Source organism: Odontesthes bonariensis, chromosome 16, assembly GCF_027942865.1.
Source record: "Odontesthes bonariensis isolate fOdoBon6 chromosome 16, fOdoBon6.hap1, whole genome shotgun sequence".
In the NCBI taxonomy this organism is placed as follows: domain Eukaryota; kingdom Metazoa; phylum Chordata; class Actinopteri; order Atheriniformes; family Atherinopsidae; genus Odontesthes; species Odontesthes bonariensis.
Window position 1 is genome coordinate 38,083,452 of NC_134521.1, and position 14,632 is coordinate 38,098,083.

The 14,632-nt window shown below is 43.2% G+C and overlaps 1 protein-coding gene across 1 annotated transcript in view; it reads right to left on the bottom strand.

The window, feature by feature from the left end:
* The window catches only part of amot (angiomotin), a 60,824-nt gene that overhangs the window by 31,797 nt on the left and 14,395 nt on the right, over positions 1-14,632 (bottom strand). The window contains exons 2-3 of the mRNA XM_075487053.1: positions 7,918-8,923; positions 6,109-6,685 (exon numbers count right to left, since the gene is read on the bottom strand). Of these exons, the coding sequence (XP_075343168.1) occupies positions 6,109-6,685; positions 7,918-8,867 (1,527 nt within the window). The 5' untranslated portion in view covers positions 8,868-8,923. The remainder of the gene's footprint in view (positions 1-6,108; positions 6,686-7,917; positions 8,924-14,632) is intronic.

Here is a 14,632-nt window from a genome sequence, read left to right on the forward strand (position 1 = left end):
CTCGATTGACTTCTTAAAAAGTACTGATCGATGCGGCCACACTGCCCTTCTTTTACCACACATCTCTTTCTTCCCTGATGCATTTTAAGGCCTCTAACTGATGTTACTTTCTGCCAGCCACAAGGACAAACCTGAAGCTTACTTCCCTCTAGTCTACCACTTTTATTTACGCTCTCTTTCCTCTGAGAACTATTCTGGTCAGTTCTAGCCCTAGAGAATAGGTCCGTGCCCCTATCCTTCACTGAGTCACGTATCCACCTCGTAGTCATGTTCGTTCCAGTGTCAGTTGCCATGTAGTCTGCCTGTGAGTCATCTTCCGCCCCTGCTCTCGCTGACTCTAGGGGTATTCTCCTTAATCTTTCTGTAGCTTATGCTGGTTGTAACAAAGCGGCTAGGCCTCGCTACTGCTACCATGGATTGCTAGCCCATGGCAGCACCTTTGGGGTCTTTGCCTCCTGTCAGCTGTCTTTCCAATCTGTCACATGGTCTTTCCCTTGTTGTCAGCTGCCCTATTCACAACAGTCACTAGCTAGGCTAGATTTGGATTCAATATAAACACAAGAAACTTGTGCTAAAGAAAATAAAAATAAATAAAATAAAATAAAGGACCAGACTCAGTGAATAATTCCCTACACTCCGTATTATATAGATCAATGAGCAGTGCTGACCAACATATCATTGGGGTCATCAGGTGGGAACCTCATCTTGAATGTTAACAAAACAAAGGAGATGATTGTAGATTTCAGGAGAAACAAGGTCAGATCAAACCCTGTTTCCATCATGGGAGAAGAAGTGGAGGTGGTTGAGGAATATAAATACCTTGGTGTTCATCTGGACAACAGACTGGACTGGAGACACAACAGTGAAGCCATCTACAAGAAAGGACAGAGCAGACTGTACTTCTTGAGGAAGCTAAGGTCCTTCAAGGTTTGCAACAAGATGTTGCAGATCTTCTACAAGTCTGTTGTCGAGAGCGTCATTTCCTCTTGCGTCATCTGTTGGGGCAGCAGCATCAGAACCAGGGACCTAAAAAGACTCAACAACCTGATAAGGAAGGCTGGTTCTGTTCTGGGGACGACTGTGGAACCTCTGGAGACAATAATGCAAAGAAGGATTTTGCATAAAATCAAGAGAATTATGGACAACCCTGAACATCCTCTCCATGAGACTGTTATCGGAAAACAGAGTCTCTTCAGTCAAAGGCTTCTTCAGTTTGGATGCAAAACGGACCGCTACAGGAAATCTTTCCTGCCCACAGCCATCAGCATCTATAATAACTCCTTGATTTAATTGAGCTACATCAACATTTAATTTCCCTCTGGGATAAATAAAGTATTTTTGAATTGAATTGAATTTGAATTAGATCACCAAGGACTGTGCTGCTGCAAATATGCAGCTTGCTAGAGCCACGACTCCAGAGAGAAACATTCCGATCAAACTCAATTCCACCACACGTCCAGGTCGTCACCACCCTTGGATTTTTAGCCACTGGAACCTTTCAGAGGGAGATTGGAGACAGATCGGGGGTGTCCCAGTCCTCTGTGAGTCGTGCGCTCCCCTTGGTCATCAAAGCTCTCATCAGTTTATCACCCGTGGTACATCAAATTCCCATACACCGCTGTCCAACAAGTACAAATTAAGAGGGACTTTCATCGAGCGCATTTTTAAGCTATTTTCATATCAAACCATTTCTTCTTTATTTCGGCGACATTACGAACTACAGGTGACACGGAATTAACAGCACTCTTAATAACTTCCCATTTCTTGGCTTTAGCAGATCCCATAATTCCACTGCTGACTCTGCTAAAAATGACAGATTTTCCTTTCTGGATCTCTGAAAGCAGAACTTCAGCCTCAGAGCCCCTAAAGTTGTTCCTTTCTGGATCTCTGAAAGCAGAACTTCAGCCTCAGAGCCCCTAAAGTTGTTCCTTCTGGATCTCTGAAAGCAGAACTTCAGTCTCAGAGCCCCTAAAGTTGTTATTTCTGGATCTCTGAAAGCAGAACAAGTTGTTCCTTCTGGATCTCTGAAAGCAGAACTTCAGTCTCAGAACCTCTAAAGTTGTTCTTTCTGGATCTCTGAAAGCAGAACTTCAGCCTCAGAGCCCCTAAAGTTGTTATTTCTGGATCTCTGAAAGCAGAACAAGTTGTTCTTTCTGGATCTCTGAAAGCAGAACTTCAGTCTCAGAGCCCCTAAAGTTGTTCTTTCTGGATCTCTGAAAGCAGAACTTCAGCCTCAGAGCCCCTAAAGTTGTTCCTTCTGGATTTCTTGAAGCAGAACTTTGGTCTCAGAGCCCCTAAAGTTGTTCCTTCTGGATTTCTTGAAGCAGAACTTCAGTCTCAGAGCCTCTAAAGTTGTTCTTTCTGGATCTCTGAAAGCAGAACTTCAGCCTCAGAGACCCTAAAGTTGTTATTTCTGGATCTCTGAAAGCAGAACAAGTTGTTCTTTCTGGATCTCTGAAAGCAGAACTTCAGTCTCAGAACCTCTAAAGTTGTTCTTTCTGGATCTCTGAAAGCAGAACAAGTTGTTCTTTCTGGATCTCTGAAAGCAGAACTTCAGTCTCAGAACCTCTAAAGTTGTTCTTTCTGGATCTCTGAAAGCAGAACTTCAGCCTCAGAGCCCCTAAAGTTGTTCCTTCTGGATTTCTTGAAGCAGAACTTCAGTCTCAGAGCCTCTAAAGTCGTTCTTTCTGGATCTCTGAAAGCAGAACTTCAGCCTCAGAGCCCCTAAAGTTGTTATTTCTGGATCTCTGAAAGCAGAACAAGTTGTTCTTTCTGGATCTCTGAAAGCAGAACTTCAGTCTCAGAACCTCTAAAGTTGTTCTTTCTGGATCTCTGAAAGCAGAACTTCAGCCTCAGAGCCCCTGTTGTGGAGAAATTAGAGTCGAATCCCGCGTTGGTCAGCCGTCCATTGGGGAGTTTTTTGAACAAACTGTCACAGCAAATATGCATACAGAATGTACAAAATGTCCGACGAGCTCATCTTGTGCCACCCTTTTATACCGTTTTATCATAACAAGTGTACGTGGCCCTCTCTGGAGGCGCCTAGCTTTCGCAGTTTATCATAAACACGCTCATTCTAACTATCAACAATATTCATATGAACCAGTCAACAAGGCCCAGGATGTAACTAGGCCAGAAGTCATGAGAATGTCATGACATCCTTCTCCCACACCCCTAAAGTTGTTATTTCTGGATCTCTGAAAGCAGAACAAGTTGTTCTTTCTGGATCTCTGAAAGCAGAACTTCAGTCTCAGAACCTCTAAAGTTGTTCTTTCTGGATCTCTGAAAGCAGAACTTCAGCCTCAGAGCCCCTAAAGTTGTTCTTTCTGGATTTCTTGAAGCAGAACTTTGGTCTCAGAGCCCCTAAAGTTGTTCCTTCTGGATTTCTTGAAGCAGAACTTCAGTCTCAGAGCCTCTAAAGTTGTTCTTTCTGGATCTCTGAAAGCAGAACTTCAGCCTCAGAGCCCCTAAAGTTGTTCTTTCTGGATTTCTTGAAGCAGAACTTTGGTCTCAGAGCCCCTAAAGTTGTTCCTTCTGGATTTCTTGAAGCAGAACTTCAGCCTCAGAGCCCCTAAAGTTGTTATTTCTGGATCTCTGAAAGCAGAACAAGTTGTTCTTTCTGGATCTCTGAAAGCAGAACTTCAGCCTCAGAGCCCCTAAAGTTGTTCTTTCTGGATTTCTTGAAGCAGAACTTTGGTCTCAGAGCCCCTAAAGTTGTTCCTTCTGGATTTCTTGAAGCAGAACTTCAGCCTCAGAGCCCCTAAAGTTGTTATTTCTGGATCTCTGAAAGCAGAACAAGTTGTTCTTTCTGGATTTCTTGAAGCAGAACTTCGGTCTCAGAGCCCCTAAAGTCGTTCCTTCTGGATTTCTTGAAGCAGAACTTCAGTCTCAGAGCCCCTAAAGTTGTTTTTTTGTGCCTTGATGCCATTTTCATGACTCAACACTTCCTGGCACAGGAAAGAGGAAGCACAGCCTTGTATGGAATTATTTTGGGCGTGGAGTATGCAAATCTACTATCCTCGTGCACGTGCACTTAAATACGCACGGGTGGCATTCATCATTTACGCAGGTCGTTTACACACTTTTTCCAAGTTAAGAGCGTTTGTTGAATCTGACGTGGCGTGTTCGTACCAGACCTTCGTACGAAAAAAGTGAGAGAAATTTAGAATAAAAATACGAAAATGTAGCCCAGTTAACGTCAGCTGCTCACTACTTTTTTACAACTTCACCCCCAGCTTGGGTAAGCATTGAACAAGAGTCTGTTCCAGAACTGCCCTTGCATAGTTATCTTTACTCTTCAGATGTCAAAACACTTAAAAAACATGCAAAAAATCCCTTCCTGAAAAACACAATTTTAATGTGGCACGCGGCACACAAACATATAGGAGAGTCTCCTGTACTCTCTCAATTTACTCCCATCTGGGGTAATGAACAATTCCCACCTGGTAAAAAAGATGGGGGATTTAAATTATGGAATGCAAAGGGCATCCAGACAGTGAAAGATTTGTATATGGATGGAGTGTTGCTTACCTTCAATCAGTTATGTGAGAAGTATCAAATTCCTCAAAAGCATTTCTTTAAATATCTACAACTAAAAAAACTTCATGTCATCCAGATCCAGACAATATATACATGTCCCACCATTGTCAATAATAGAGGAGGTCTCCCTTGGACGTATGGCAAGGAAAGGCCAACTCTCTATTTATTATAATTTACTAATAGCTGCCTCTAAGGATTCAGCAATGGATAGGTTAAAGGCCTGGAGGGATGACACAACTGAAAAAGATTGGAATGAGGCTTGTTTAAAGGCACAAACACAAACGATAAACACAAGGTTTAAGCTCCTCCAATATAAATGGTTAATGCGGATCTATATAACTCCTGTTAAACTTTACCATATGTCCGACAACATTCCAGATACTTGAACCCACTAACACCTTATTTTATTTTATTTTATATGTTACCACTAACACCATATTTGATTCTATTTATTTTAGTACCGTAAAAAACTGTGCACCTTACATCCTCCCTTTTTTTTTACATTACTATATATTTTTGTATTTTATATTTTTTATATTTCTGCTTCACTTTTATATTTGCACTCTTTGCACTGTTTTTGGTGGCTTTGAATTTCGTTGTACCACGTATGATGACAATAAAGGCATTCTGATCTGATCTTCTGATCTAAATGTCTAAATAACAAAGGAACTAAATAACAAAGGAACCCTTCTTCACTGTTTATGGGAATGTCCAAAGATTCAAAAGTTCTGGAAAGATATTGTCAATTGTCTGTCAGCAGTCTTTCATATCAACATCCCTTTAAATGCTAAACTGTGTGTACTTGGAATCTATCCACTGAACTTCATACAAACAAAGAAATAGACTAAACTACTGGACTTTGGGCTTCTACAAGCTAGAAGAGTGATTGCACTTCATTGGAAGAATATAGAGGCTCCTTCCATGAAACAGTGGATAAAAGAACTTTCAGAGTGCATTGGTCTAGAAAGACTAACATATATTGCTAAGGGAAAACTGAAAGAGTTTGTTCATCTTTGGGAACCATACATGAGCATTATAGAATCTGGAATGTAATGTATTTATTTATTTATCTTTGTTTATTTACTTATTTATTTTAAGGGAGATCGTTATTACATTGAAATGTATCTGTATTTCAGTTAAGAATTTTGTACTTGGAGTTATTAATGTTAGGATTGTGCAAGTTTAGGTATGTGTGTGTGAGTTATACTGGTTCTGTGACATGTGTTGTAGTCACAGTTCAAGTGTTCTATAAAGTAATAAAACCCAATAAAGATATTTAAAAAAAAAAAAATACGAAAATGTTCTTGCATGAGGACCAATGTTTTGCTGAATTCAGTTCCAACTGTTTTCTTTTTCTTTTAGCATTACTCTGCTCTATTTCCAAAAAGGTCTTAAGCAAGAGTGGATCTTCTTTGCAAGATTGAGTGTATTTTGTTATTTACAACTTCAAAGTTTGAATCACAATCAGTGATAGAAACACCACTGCTGACATCTCTATAAACGACCTATCCTTTTCTTTTAAGACAGACTTGCACCTATCCAGTGAAAGCATTTTGCTGATGTTGTTACCTTGTGAAGCTTGGTGACTTTCTCGCGACAAGCCTCCATCTCCTGCCTCAGCATCCTGTTCTCCTCTGTCAGCACATCTACCATCTGTGGGGCACGAGCCATTGTAGCATAGGGCTCCCCCTGCAGGTGTGTGAAGGAGTGGGGCAGGGGGAAATGAGCAGCCTGGAGGGACAGCTGGGCCTGTGAAGGTGGAGGTCCTTGGAACTGCTGCTGTGGTTGTTGACATGGCAGGTGCAGCTGCTGCTGATGGTGCAACCTTGGGGTGGAGCCGTAGGGATCATGAGGAAAAGTATGAGCCCTCTGTGATGTTGGATGTATCGCCCCTGAAGAAACCGGCTCCAACACTTGGTGGGAACCTGTTCCCTGGTGACTACGAGGCCCCATGATGAAGAAAGGCTCTCCCTGACACTGTGATTGTTGGTAAGGAAAAGAAGGATGTGAGCTGTGGGAGGCAGTGAGCATGCTGCTGAGGGTGGAAGACTGGGCGCGAGACAAGGAGCCAACCGAGGTGACGGAGGAGGTGGGACTGTGTTGGTGAAAGGGCCTCTGGTAGTGGACCAATCCCTCCTTACTGGATCTGAAGAGAGATCAATTATGTGGTCAGTAACAGTAGTCAGTATTGTGTCTGTACAGAATGCTGAGCATGAATTGATGATCATCTTACTGCTGAATGGATCAGATTAGGGATTATTTGCTTGTAAATAGACACAGTATATGGCAGGTTATGCAGTTGGCGAGTCTGGGTATAGTTGCACTTCATATTAAATGACATTACATAGACGTACTGACTTTGCAAATAATGGGGAAAAATAGACATTTTAAGAAACCAGTGTGAATAATGTGAAAGAGTTAGTTGCTTATGAGTTACCTGGATAAATAAAAGCTGAATAAAGTAAAATGAAACATTAATTTAGTTGTAGTATGAAACCAACAAATAACGATCATTCCTCAGTACAAGTAGACATTGTGTATGGTTACTACAGCTGGCAGGAAGGACCTCCTGTATCTCTCTGTATTCCAGCCGAGCTGATAAAGCCTCTGACTGAACACTGTTGTTTGATCAGAATCTCATCCAGAGGATGGTCAGTATTGTTCTTTATGGTCATCACCTTTTGCAGCATTCTTCTTTAAACAATCAGTTCCAGGGGCTCCAGAACAGAACCAGCCTTCTGTATCAGGTTGTTCACTTTCTTTGAGTCTCTGGCAGTAACAGAAATTACTGTTGCTTCAGTAATGTTTATTTTCTCTTGAATTCTTCATTTTTGTTTGATATTTAAGACATTTTGTTGGATCTATAGGTAGACAGTTTAATTCCACAGATGTCTGGGTTTCTCCCCTGAACCTACCGATGCAACGTGGACTTCGGTGTCTTGCCCACGGACACTTTGACATGTGACACAGGGAAGCTGGGGATCAAACTGCCAACCTTTTGATTGACAGACAACCACTCTTCCTCTTGAGCGACAGCTGCCACTGATTATAGTAAGAGTATCTATCCTTGCTATTGGGTTTCACTACTTTTCCTTTATCTGCAGCTGCAAAGAAACGTGGTGATGTGTGTGTGTGTGTTTGTGTGTGTTTCTTTCTCGTTAGGACCTTTTCCAGTGATAATTACTGACCTTAATGGAACAAAACCAAGTCCCTATAAGGCAGAGAACAAAGTTTCTGGGGTCCTGATTAATGTTCGGGCTAAGGTGTGAGTTAAGTAAAGTGTTTGGATAAGGCTACACACGGTGAATCAATCACTTAATGCAGGATCCTAATATAGATGACTACACAAGCGTGCATGTGTTTGTATGTTTTTCGTACCTGAATGATCCATACTCGGGTGGCGGTTGGTATCGAACATTCGGTACCTCCCTGGAGTGTTCCCTCCCTCTCTGCTCATGGTAAAAATGGCTTCCAGGTTCTTGTTTGGTGGGAGAACCCATTCCTTTGACAGGGTAGTCTGGAGGTGGGCCACGATGCTGTGCTTTGTAGTAGTCACTAGGCTGCCCCAGAGGGGGCAGCTGGGGTGAGAGTGGGGCGCTGCTGACAGGAGCATGGGCCTTCACACCGCTGGTGGCCAAGGACAGTTGCATAAGTCGCTCACTGAGGGAGCGAACATGTCCTTGCTTCAAATCTTTCAGTCCATCATCCTGATGCACCCTCCCGGCACCGCTCACTCGCTGTAAGGTGGGACGGCCCTCGGTGCGCACCTTAGCACTGCTGACCCCGGTCACATAGAAGGCGGCTCCCACTGAGGCCGGCATGGGAAGCTGCTGGACCGGGTTGCTCTGCTGTTGATGTTGAGGAGGAGGAGCTTGGCCACGGAAGTATTGGGACTGCACTTTAGCCTCTTCATATGTGGGGAGGTCTTCGGGGTTCGGGCACTGCTCCTGGGTGCTCCCACCGACTCCACCACTGCTGTTTCCTCCCCCTCCTCCACAGGTGCCCATACATCCTCCTCCACTACTCCCACCACCTCCTCCTACTTTGGTGGAACCGAGCTTCTCCAGGCTACTGTCTGTCTGCAGCTCTTGTCCCTGGGGCTCTTGTCGTGCGATGTGGGCAGTCATGGAATGATCATCAGACGGGCTTACTGAATAACCCCCTCCCCCACCTACGCCTCCCCCTCCCCCTCCAGATTGCTGCTGTTGCTGCTGTTGCAGCACATAGTTCCGGTTCATCTGCTCCTGCAGGAGGCGTTGCAGGACTGTGCTGGCACCACCGCCTACACTATTACTGCTGTTGGACAACTCCTCACCTGAGGCCCTCATCTTGAGCTCACGTGATCCACCAAACTCATGGAAGGCCCGCGCTCAGTCTCCACTGGCTGGAATAGAAAAGAGGAAAAGAAGAGGAAAATGAGTAAATAGAGGTGAAATGGTGAGTAGATGTGATAAACAGAAAAAGGTCAGAGGTACAAATACTGAAATGATGAAATACTGAAATAAATGAACTATTTTCAATTCTTTGTTGTTGTTTTTTTAATATTGACAGCGTGGAAAGGGAAACGAGTACAGCATCAGCAGATAAAGTTCAGATGTTTACAGTATCCTGGTTATTCAGTCTTCAGGTGATGAAAGATAACATCTATCACAGCAGCTTTTGTTTCATGGTCAGCTGTTTCCAACAAAGTATTCTAAAGCGACCCTGCAGTATGATGAGACCCCCACACAGGGACCCCAAGCCAGCATCTCCACTCAAACACAGAGCTACACAGGGCTGTGCCAGAATCAGAGGCCCAATCACTAAAGGGTGTTACAACAGACCAACATCTTGGCCTGTCTTCTCTTAAATCAGCATTTCACATTGAACATCTTGCATTGATCAATAATGAACGAATCACTAAATCAGTTCATGTTTGAAATGAGGGAACTTTTGATGAAGTGAAATCTCAGTGACAGTCTGAGATAACTCAGTCCCCCTCCACATGCCCCTCATGCCCTCTTCTCCCCTCTCCAGTTCTGTTCATAAAAAGAATGCCGTCACATGCCAACTAAAATCATTCCAACTCTCATTTGGATGTTGTGATGTGATAATAAGAACAGGTTATTTTCTATGTGAACATCAGTTTGATCAGGTGTGCTTTGTGTTCTTTGTGTTCAATAAGCTACTTATTTTATGATAGCAACTCTTTTTGTTTCTTTTTCCATTTTCAGCTGGAACACAAACATTTCCCAATCTGACATTTTCAAAATCTAATTTTCATAACTACTGTGCCAAGAATCCAAAGGTTTCCACCTATAATTTCCTCTTCATAGTACACAGCTGAATCCAGCCACTATCCTGACTTATAGAAATGCTCCTACCTCTATGGCTGCCACAGAAAGCCTCTCCTGAAATCAACCTGACAACCAGGCGTTACGGTTTCACCGACTGTTTCTTCATTCAGCATCTAACTGCTGCGCTCTGATTTGAGGAGACACACCCCTCTTTCCATTTCCTACTTCACACACTTACTCCAACAGGTTGGGTTGGGACACAAAGACGGTTGGGTCTGGCATCCATTCAGCTCTGGCCACACCTTCATACCTGTGCTTTACAGTCTCCAGCACTGAATCCATCAGATGCTAACTTTCCCTTTTATGATTTGGGACTTAAAAAACAGGATTGACGACATGATGACGCAACAATTTTTGCATAATAACAATAATAGAAAGAATCGTTGGAGAAAAAATAAGCCATGTCCTTAGTGGTTTTAAACCTTTTCATCTCATGAAAATACAGAAACAAATTTCTATGTATTTTCAATGTCAGGGAGCAAGAGAGAAAATCAGAAAAAAGATTAGAAAGCTTTTAGAACCATCATATGTGGCATATAATAAGTCTGCAGCACCATTTGGGCTTTAAAAACATAAACATGTCAAACTTCCAACTCATTTGAGTTAGAGACACTCACCAAAGGGCACACGGCTGTTTCTAACCAGACATGTCCGACATGTCCTGTACATGCAGCTACAGTGGAGTGGACTCCTCACGCAGAGGATGCATGACGGTGTCATTAACCTGGCGTGCACATGAGTTCCTCAAAGATCTGCAGGGCACTAACTGATAATGACCCTGACATGTTTGAGATCAGCTGAGGAGAAGCGAGTTTGTTTTCTGTGCAGCTTTTGACCTGACGTAGAACAGGCACAGAGCTGGTTGAGTAAGAAAAAAAGCTTTAAAAGGTTTTAAACTCTTCACATTTCCAACTTTTTTAATCGATCTTCACTATCACAGCACAGACCAAAATAGTTTTAGACTGAGTACAGAATGTAAATAAGCATTTTCTTATCTATGAATATTAGAAGTTAGGAATAATAATTAGAAAATAGTGTTATGAAAAGGTGGCAGCTGGAGAGACTGAGCACATCTGCAGGTCCAGATGGTGTCAGCTCTGGGGTGGGTGGATGCCTTGTTCCAGTACTTCAGTAATCCCATCCATTTGTCCTCTACGACAACAGATCAGTTCCCATAACATCCCATATCATGAAAGTCCTGGAGAGATTGTTATTGAGTCACCTCCGGAGGCCTGCTCTACGTTTTGCTTATGGTCCTCGGGCTGGTGTTTAAGATGCATCATCTACCTGCTGTAAAGAGCCCACTCTCATCTGGACAAAGCAGGAAGCATTGTGAGGATCATGTTCTTTGATTTCTCTGCAGCTTTTAATACACTTCAGCCTGAACTGTTGTGTTAGAAGCTGCAGGAAATCCAGGTGGGTGCCTCCACAACCACCTGGATTATTGACTGCCTGACAGTTTCCTGAACGATCAGGAATGCCATGTACTCACTGTTCGCAATTAGCACAGACGTCTTTTTTTTCAATGTATCTGCGATGACTCCTATAAATTTTGCGCACGCGACATCATTGCTGTACGTCGGGTTTATGTTCAAGCCAATTTTCTTCTGAAGAATTATTTCGGACTTGAACTTAGTGAAGGGAACTTTTGCAATATGGTCGGCAACGTTAAACTTGATTATCATCTCAGTTTGCTGCTGCCTGTCGCTGAAAGGCAGCGGGGAGAGAGGACACTGAGCAGGTAATGTGTTTCATAGATGCGTTGTGCTTTTTCAGCGTTTCAATTCGAAATCTATTAGAACCAGTCACAAATGCACTATTGCCACACTTTACAGTAAATGCAGTGCATTAATCGGCTTTACTGTATTTTAGCCAGGTAAACTGGTCAAGCCACTCTCTTAGAAATATATACACTTTACCCCTTTTAATTTCAGTTGGTTCTGGCTCGGAGTCGATCGTATGTGGCTCATTATCTGATGCTAGCTCCGGATGCTAGCTCTGGACCTGTGCCTGACATAACGTGGGAGGTTGATGGCTCCGTGTCAGAGCATTGGTTGTGGTTATTTTCGGACGTATCAGGCCTTAACTTAGCAAAAAGTTGTCAATCGTTCTTTTCATCTTATCACCTGCGGCTACATCCACTGTTTATCTGACGAGCCGAGGTTCATCACCTCTCTGTCTGACTAGCAAGCACGTGTTCAAACGTACACGGGCCAATCAGAGGGGGGTCCCGCCCTTCACTATCTCTGATTGGTTAAGACCACGATATGGTTCTAACGTGTGTCTGTTGTTGAACCACAGGGAGACTTTCAGAGTCGCGTAGACTTTTTTTTTTTGTTTTTTTTTTGTTTTTTTTTTTCCTCGAACGGGTGGTTGCACCGGTGCAACCTGAGATTTTTTTTAGGCGCACCATTGAGAAAATAGGTCGCATATGCGACCAAATTGGTCGCACTCTGGAGCCCTGCATGGAGGTGATGAAGACTACACACTGGACTGGAAATGCAACACTCAGGACAGAGCACACTGTACTTCTTAAAGAAGCTCAGGTCCACCAAGATGTTGCAGATCTTCTATAAGTCTGTGGTTCAACTCCTAACTTCCCCTGACCACATGGTGAAGTGTCCTCGGGCAACACACTGAACCTAATGTTGTCTGCCGATGCATCCACTGGTGTGTGATGGAGAAAAAAGTACTGCGTAGCCTGTAACATGTACAGACTAAGACATGCTCGTGCTGTAAATGTGTGTGTGCATGAATGAATGTGGCTTGGAATGTAAAAGCCCTTTGAGTGGTCAACCAGACTAAAGTCAATGTATTATTTGAGTTAATTCCCCAATTCAGGTGTCTTTCCATTAAAAGACATTCAAATAAATTGATGAGGAAGTGAATGAAACTAAGTGCTGTATCTGTGACAGTCATTAAGCCATGTAGCTATGTGGAAGGGCTTATACCAAAGATGTCCAGGTCAGATTTTGAGAAATTCAGTCAAGAAAATATTCAACAGAGAAGATATTTTGGTTAAAATGTTTGCTCAGTGTTTCCCGCAGCGCATTATAGTCAAGGCGGCCGCCTTAGCGAACTCGCACTGCCGCCTTGCCAACGTTCCCAAAAAAAAAAAAATTTTTTTATTTTATTTTATTTTATTTTTTAAACCGAAGTAATAATGCTTTGCCAGGCTCAGACATTAAAGCTGCCGTCGGCAGGTTTTCAAAATTGCGAGTCTAAAGTCGGAAAATTCGAACTGATACAACTTTCAGGTCCCTCCCCCAACCTCTAACAAGCTCCGAATCGCCCCCCAAACCCCTCCCCCTCTGTGGACGAGGTTGTGCACGTAAGTTCACACCAGTGTGAGCGCACACAAGCTGGGGCAGACTCACGCTCAGCAGCGTGTGCACAAGCTGTGATTGACAGGTAGGATTCCTCCACCCTAACTTGATTGGTTAAAAACAGCCGGGAGCGCTCGGTTTTTGCAAGCATGATTACAGGCTTCAGAGGGAGCTACAGATTTCGTTATTTTTCCTAAACAGCCTATTTAATATTCTACTTCCAGAATCCCATGACAGTTCAAGCTAATATGACTAAAAAAAGGTTGCCGACCGCAGCTTTAAAAGACAGCATTGATAACATTGAATTGCGACACCTTAATAATGTAAATAAAAAAGTGTTACAGCTCTTAAACAGCTTCGTTATTGCTCTAACAGCCCCCGTCCCATTCCAAGTTACACCCCCCCCCCCGTCCCATTCGAAGTCCCCCCCCCGGCCAACGACTCACCACCTTGACTAAGCAATTTCCTGCGGGAAACACTGTTGCTGATAAAGATTCAGAGGGTGAGAATTTCCCTGGTTGGCTGTCAGAAGGAAAGGAGAGTGACGGATCAGAGGACAGTGAGAGCAGTGATTTCAACAGCCTACAAGATCAATATGGTGAGAGAGCAGGTGGGCATGGAAGCACCACAGGGGTGTTCTGAATGTGGCAGCAAACAGGTCGAAAACTGATTAAGTCACCAGCGGGAATCAGAGACTTCGATGAGCCTGTTGGCCATCCAGGAGACAGATGTGACAGATCCTGAGCCCACTGAGCTGCCGTCCCTCTGGACTCTGAGAGCAGATGAAACTCACAGATATGAACACCAGTTCGTGGCCACTCAAACACTGAAGCCAGAATCACCATCTGACTGAAAGACATTTAACTGATTTTCTATTGTTTTCATGTGGATAAAATGACAAAAAAAACATGGAAAAGATGCGCCACCATACAGTGATGTCATCAATGACGTAAAAATATGTGAATACTTTTACTACCTTCATAAACTTTGGGTCCTACTCAATGTGTTTCTCATTTACAGCATCCCTTTGTCCCATTGCACTTTAAAGCTGCAGTCATGTGTCACACTGTAAGTTTTCTGTAAAGTGAAAGAAATAAAAACAGCCCTGAAAGGGTTTGTTTGCCCGATCAAACCCAAAATGGTTTACTTTTTCTCTGTGTGGGTTTCTTCAAAATATTGAGTAAGGACCCAACTTCATGTTGGACGACATTGCTTTCCTGAACAGAAGCGTAGCCTCACTTTCTGACAGCAGGAAATGCTTTACACTCGGACTTACCATTTTTACATTTGTGCCCACCACAAACCCTTCAAACTTGGCCAGAACATGCTTAGCATTTGGATGATGCTTCATGGTAAATGATGAGCAGAGCATGCCCCACAGTGTCATGCTATGCAGCAGCACCGTCTGTACTCGGGTTGTTTCTCATTTCT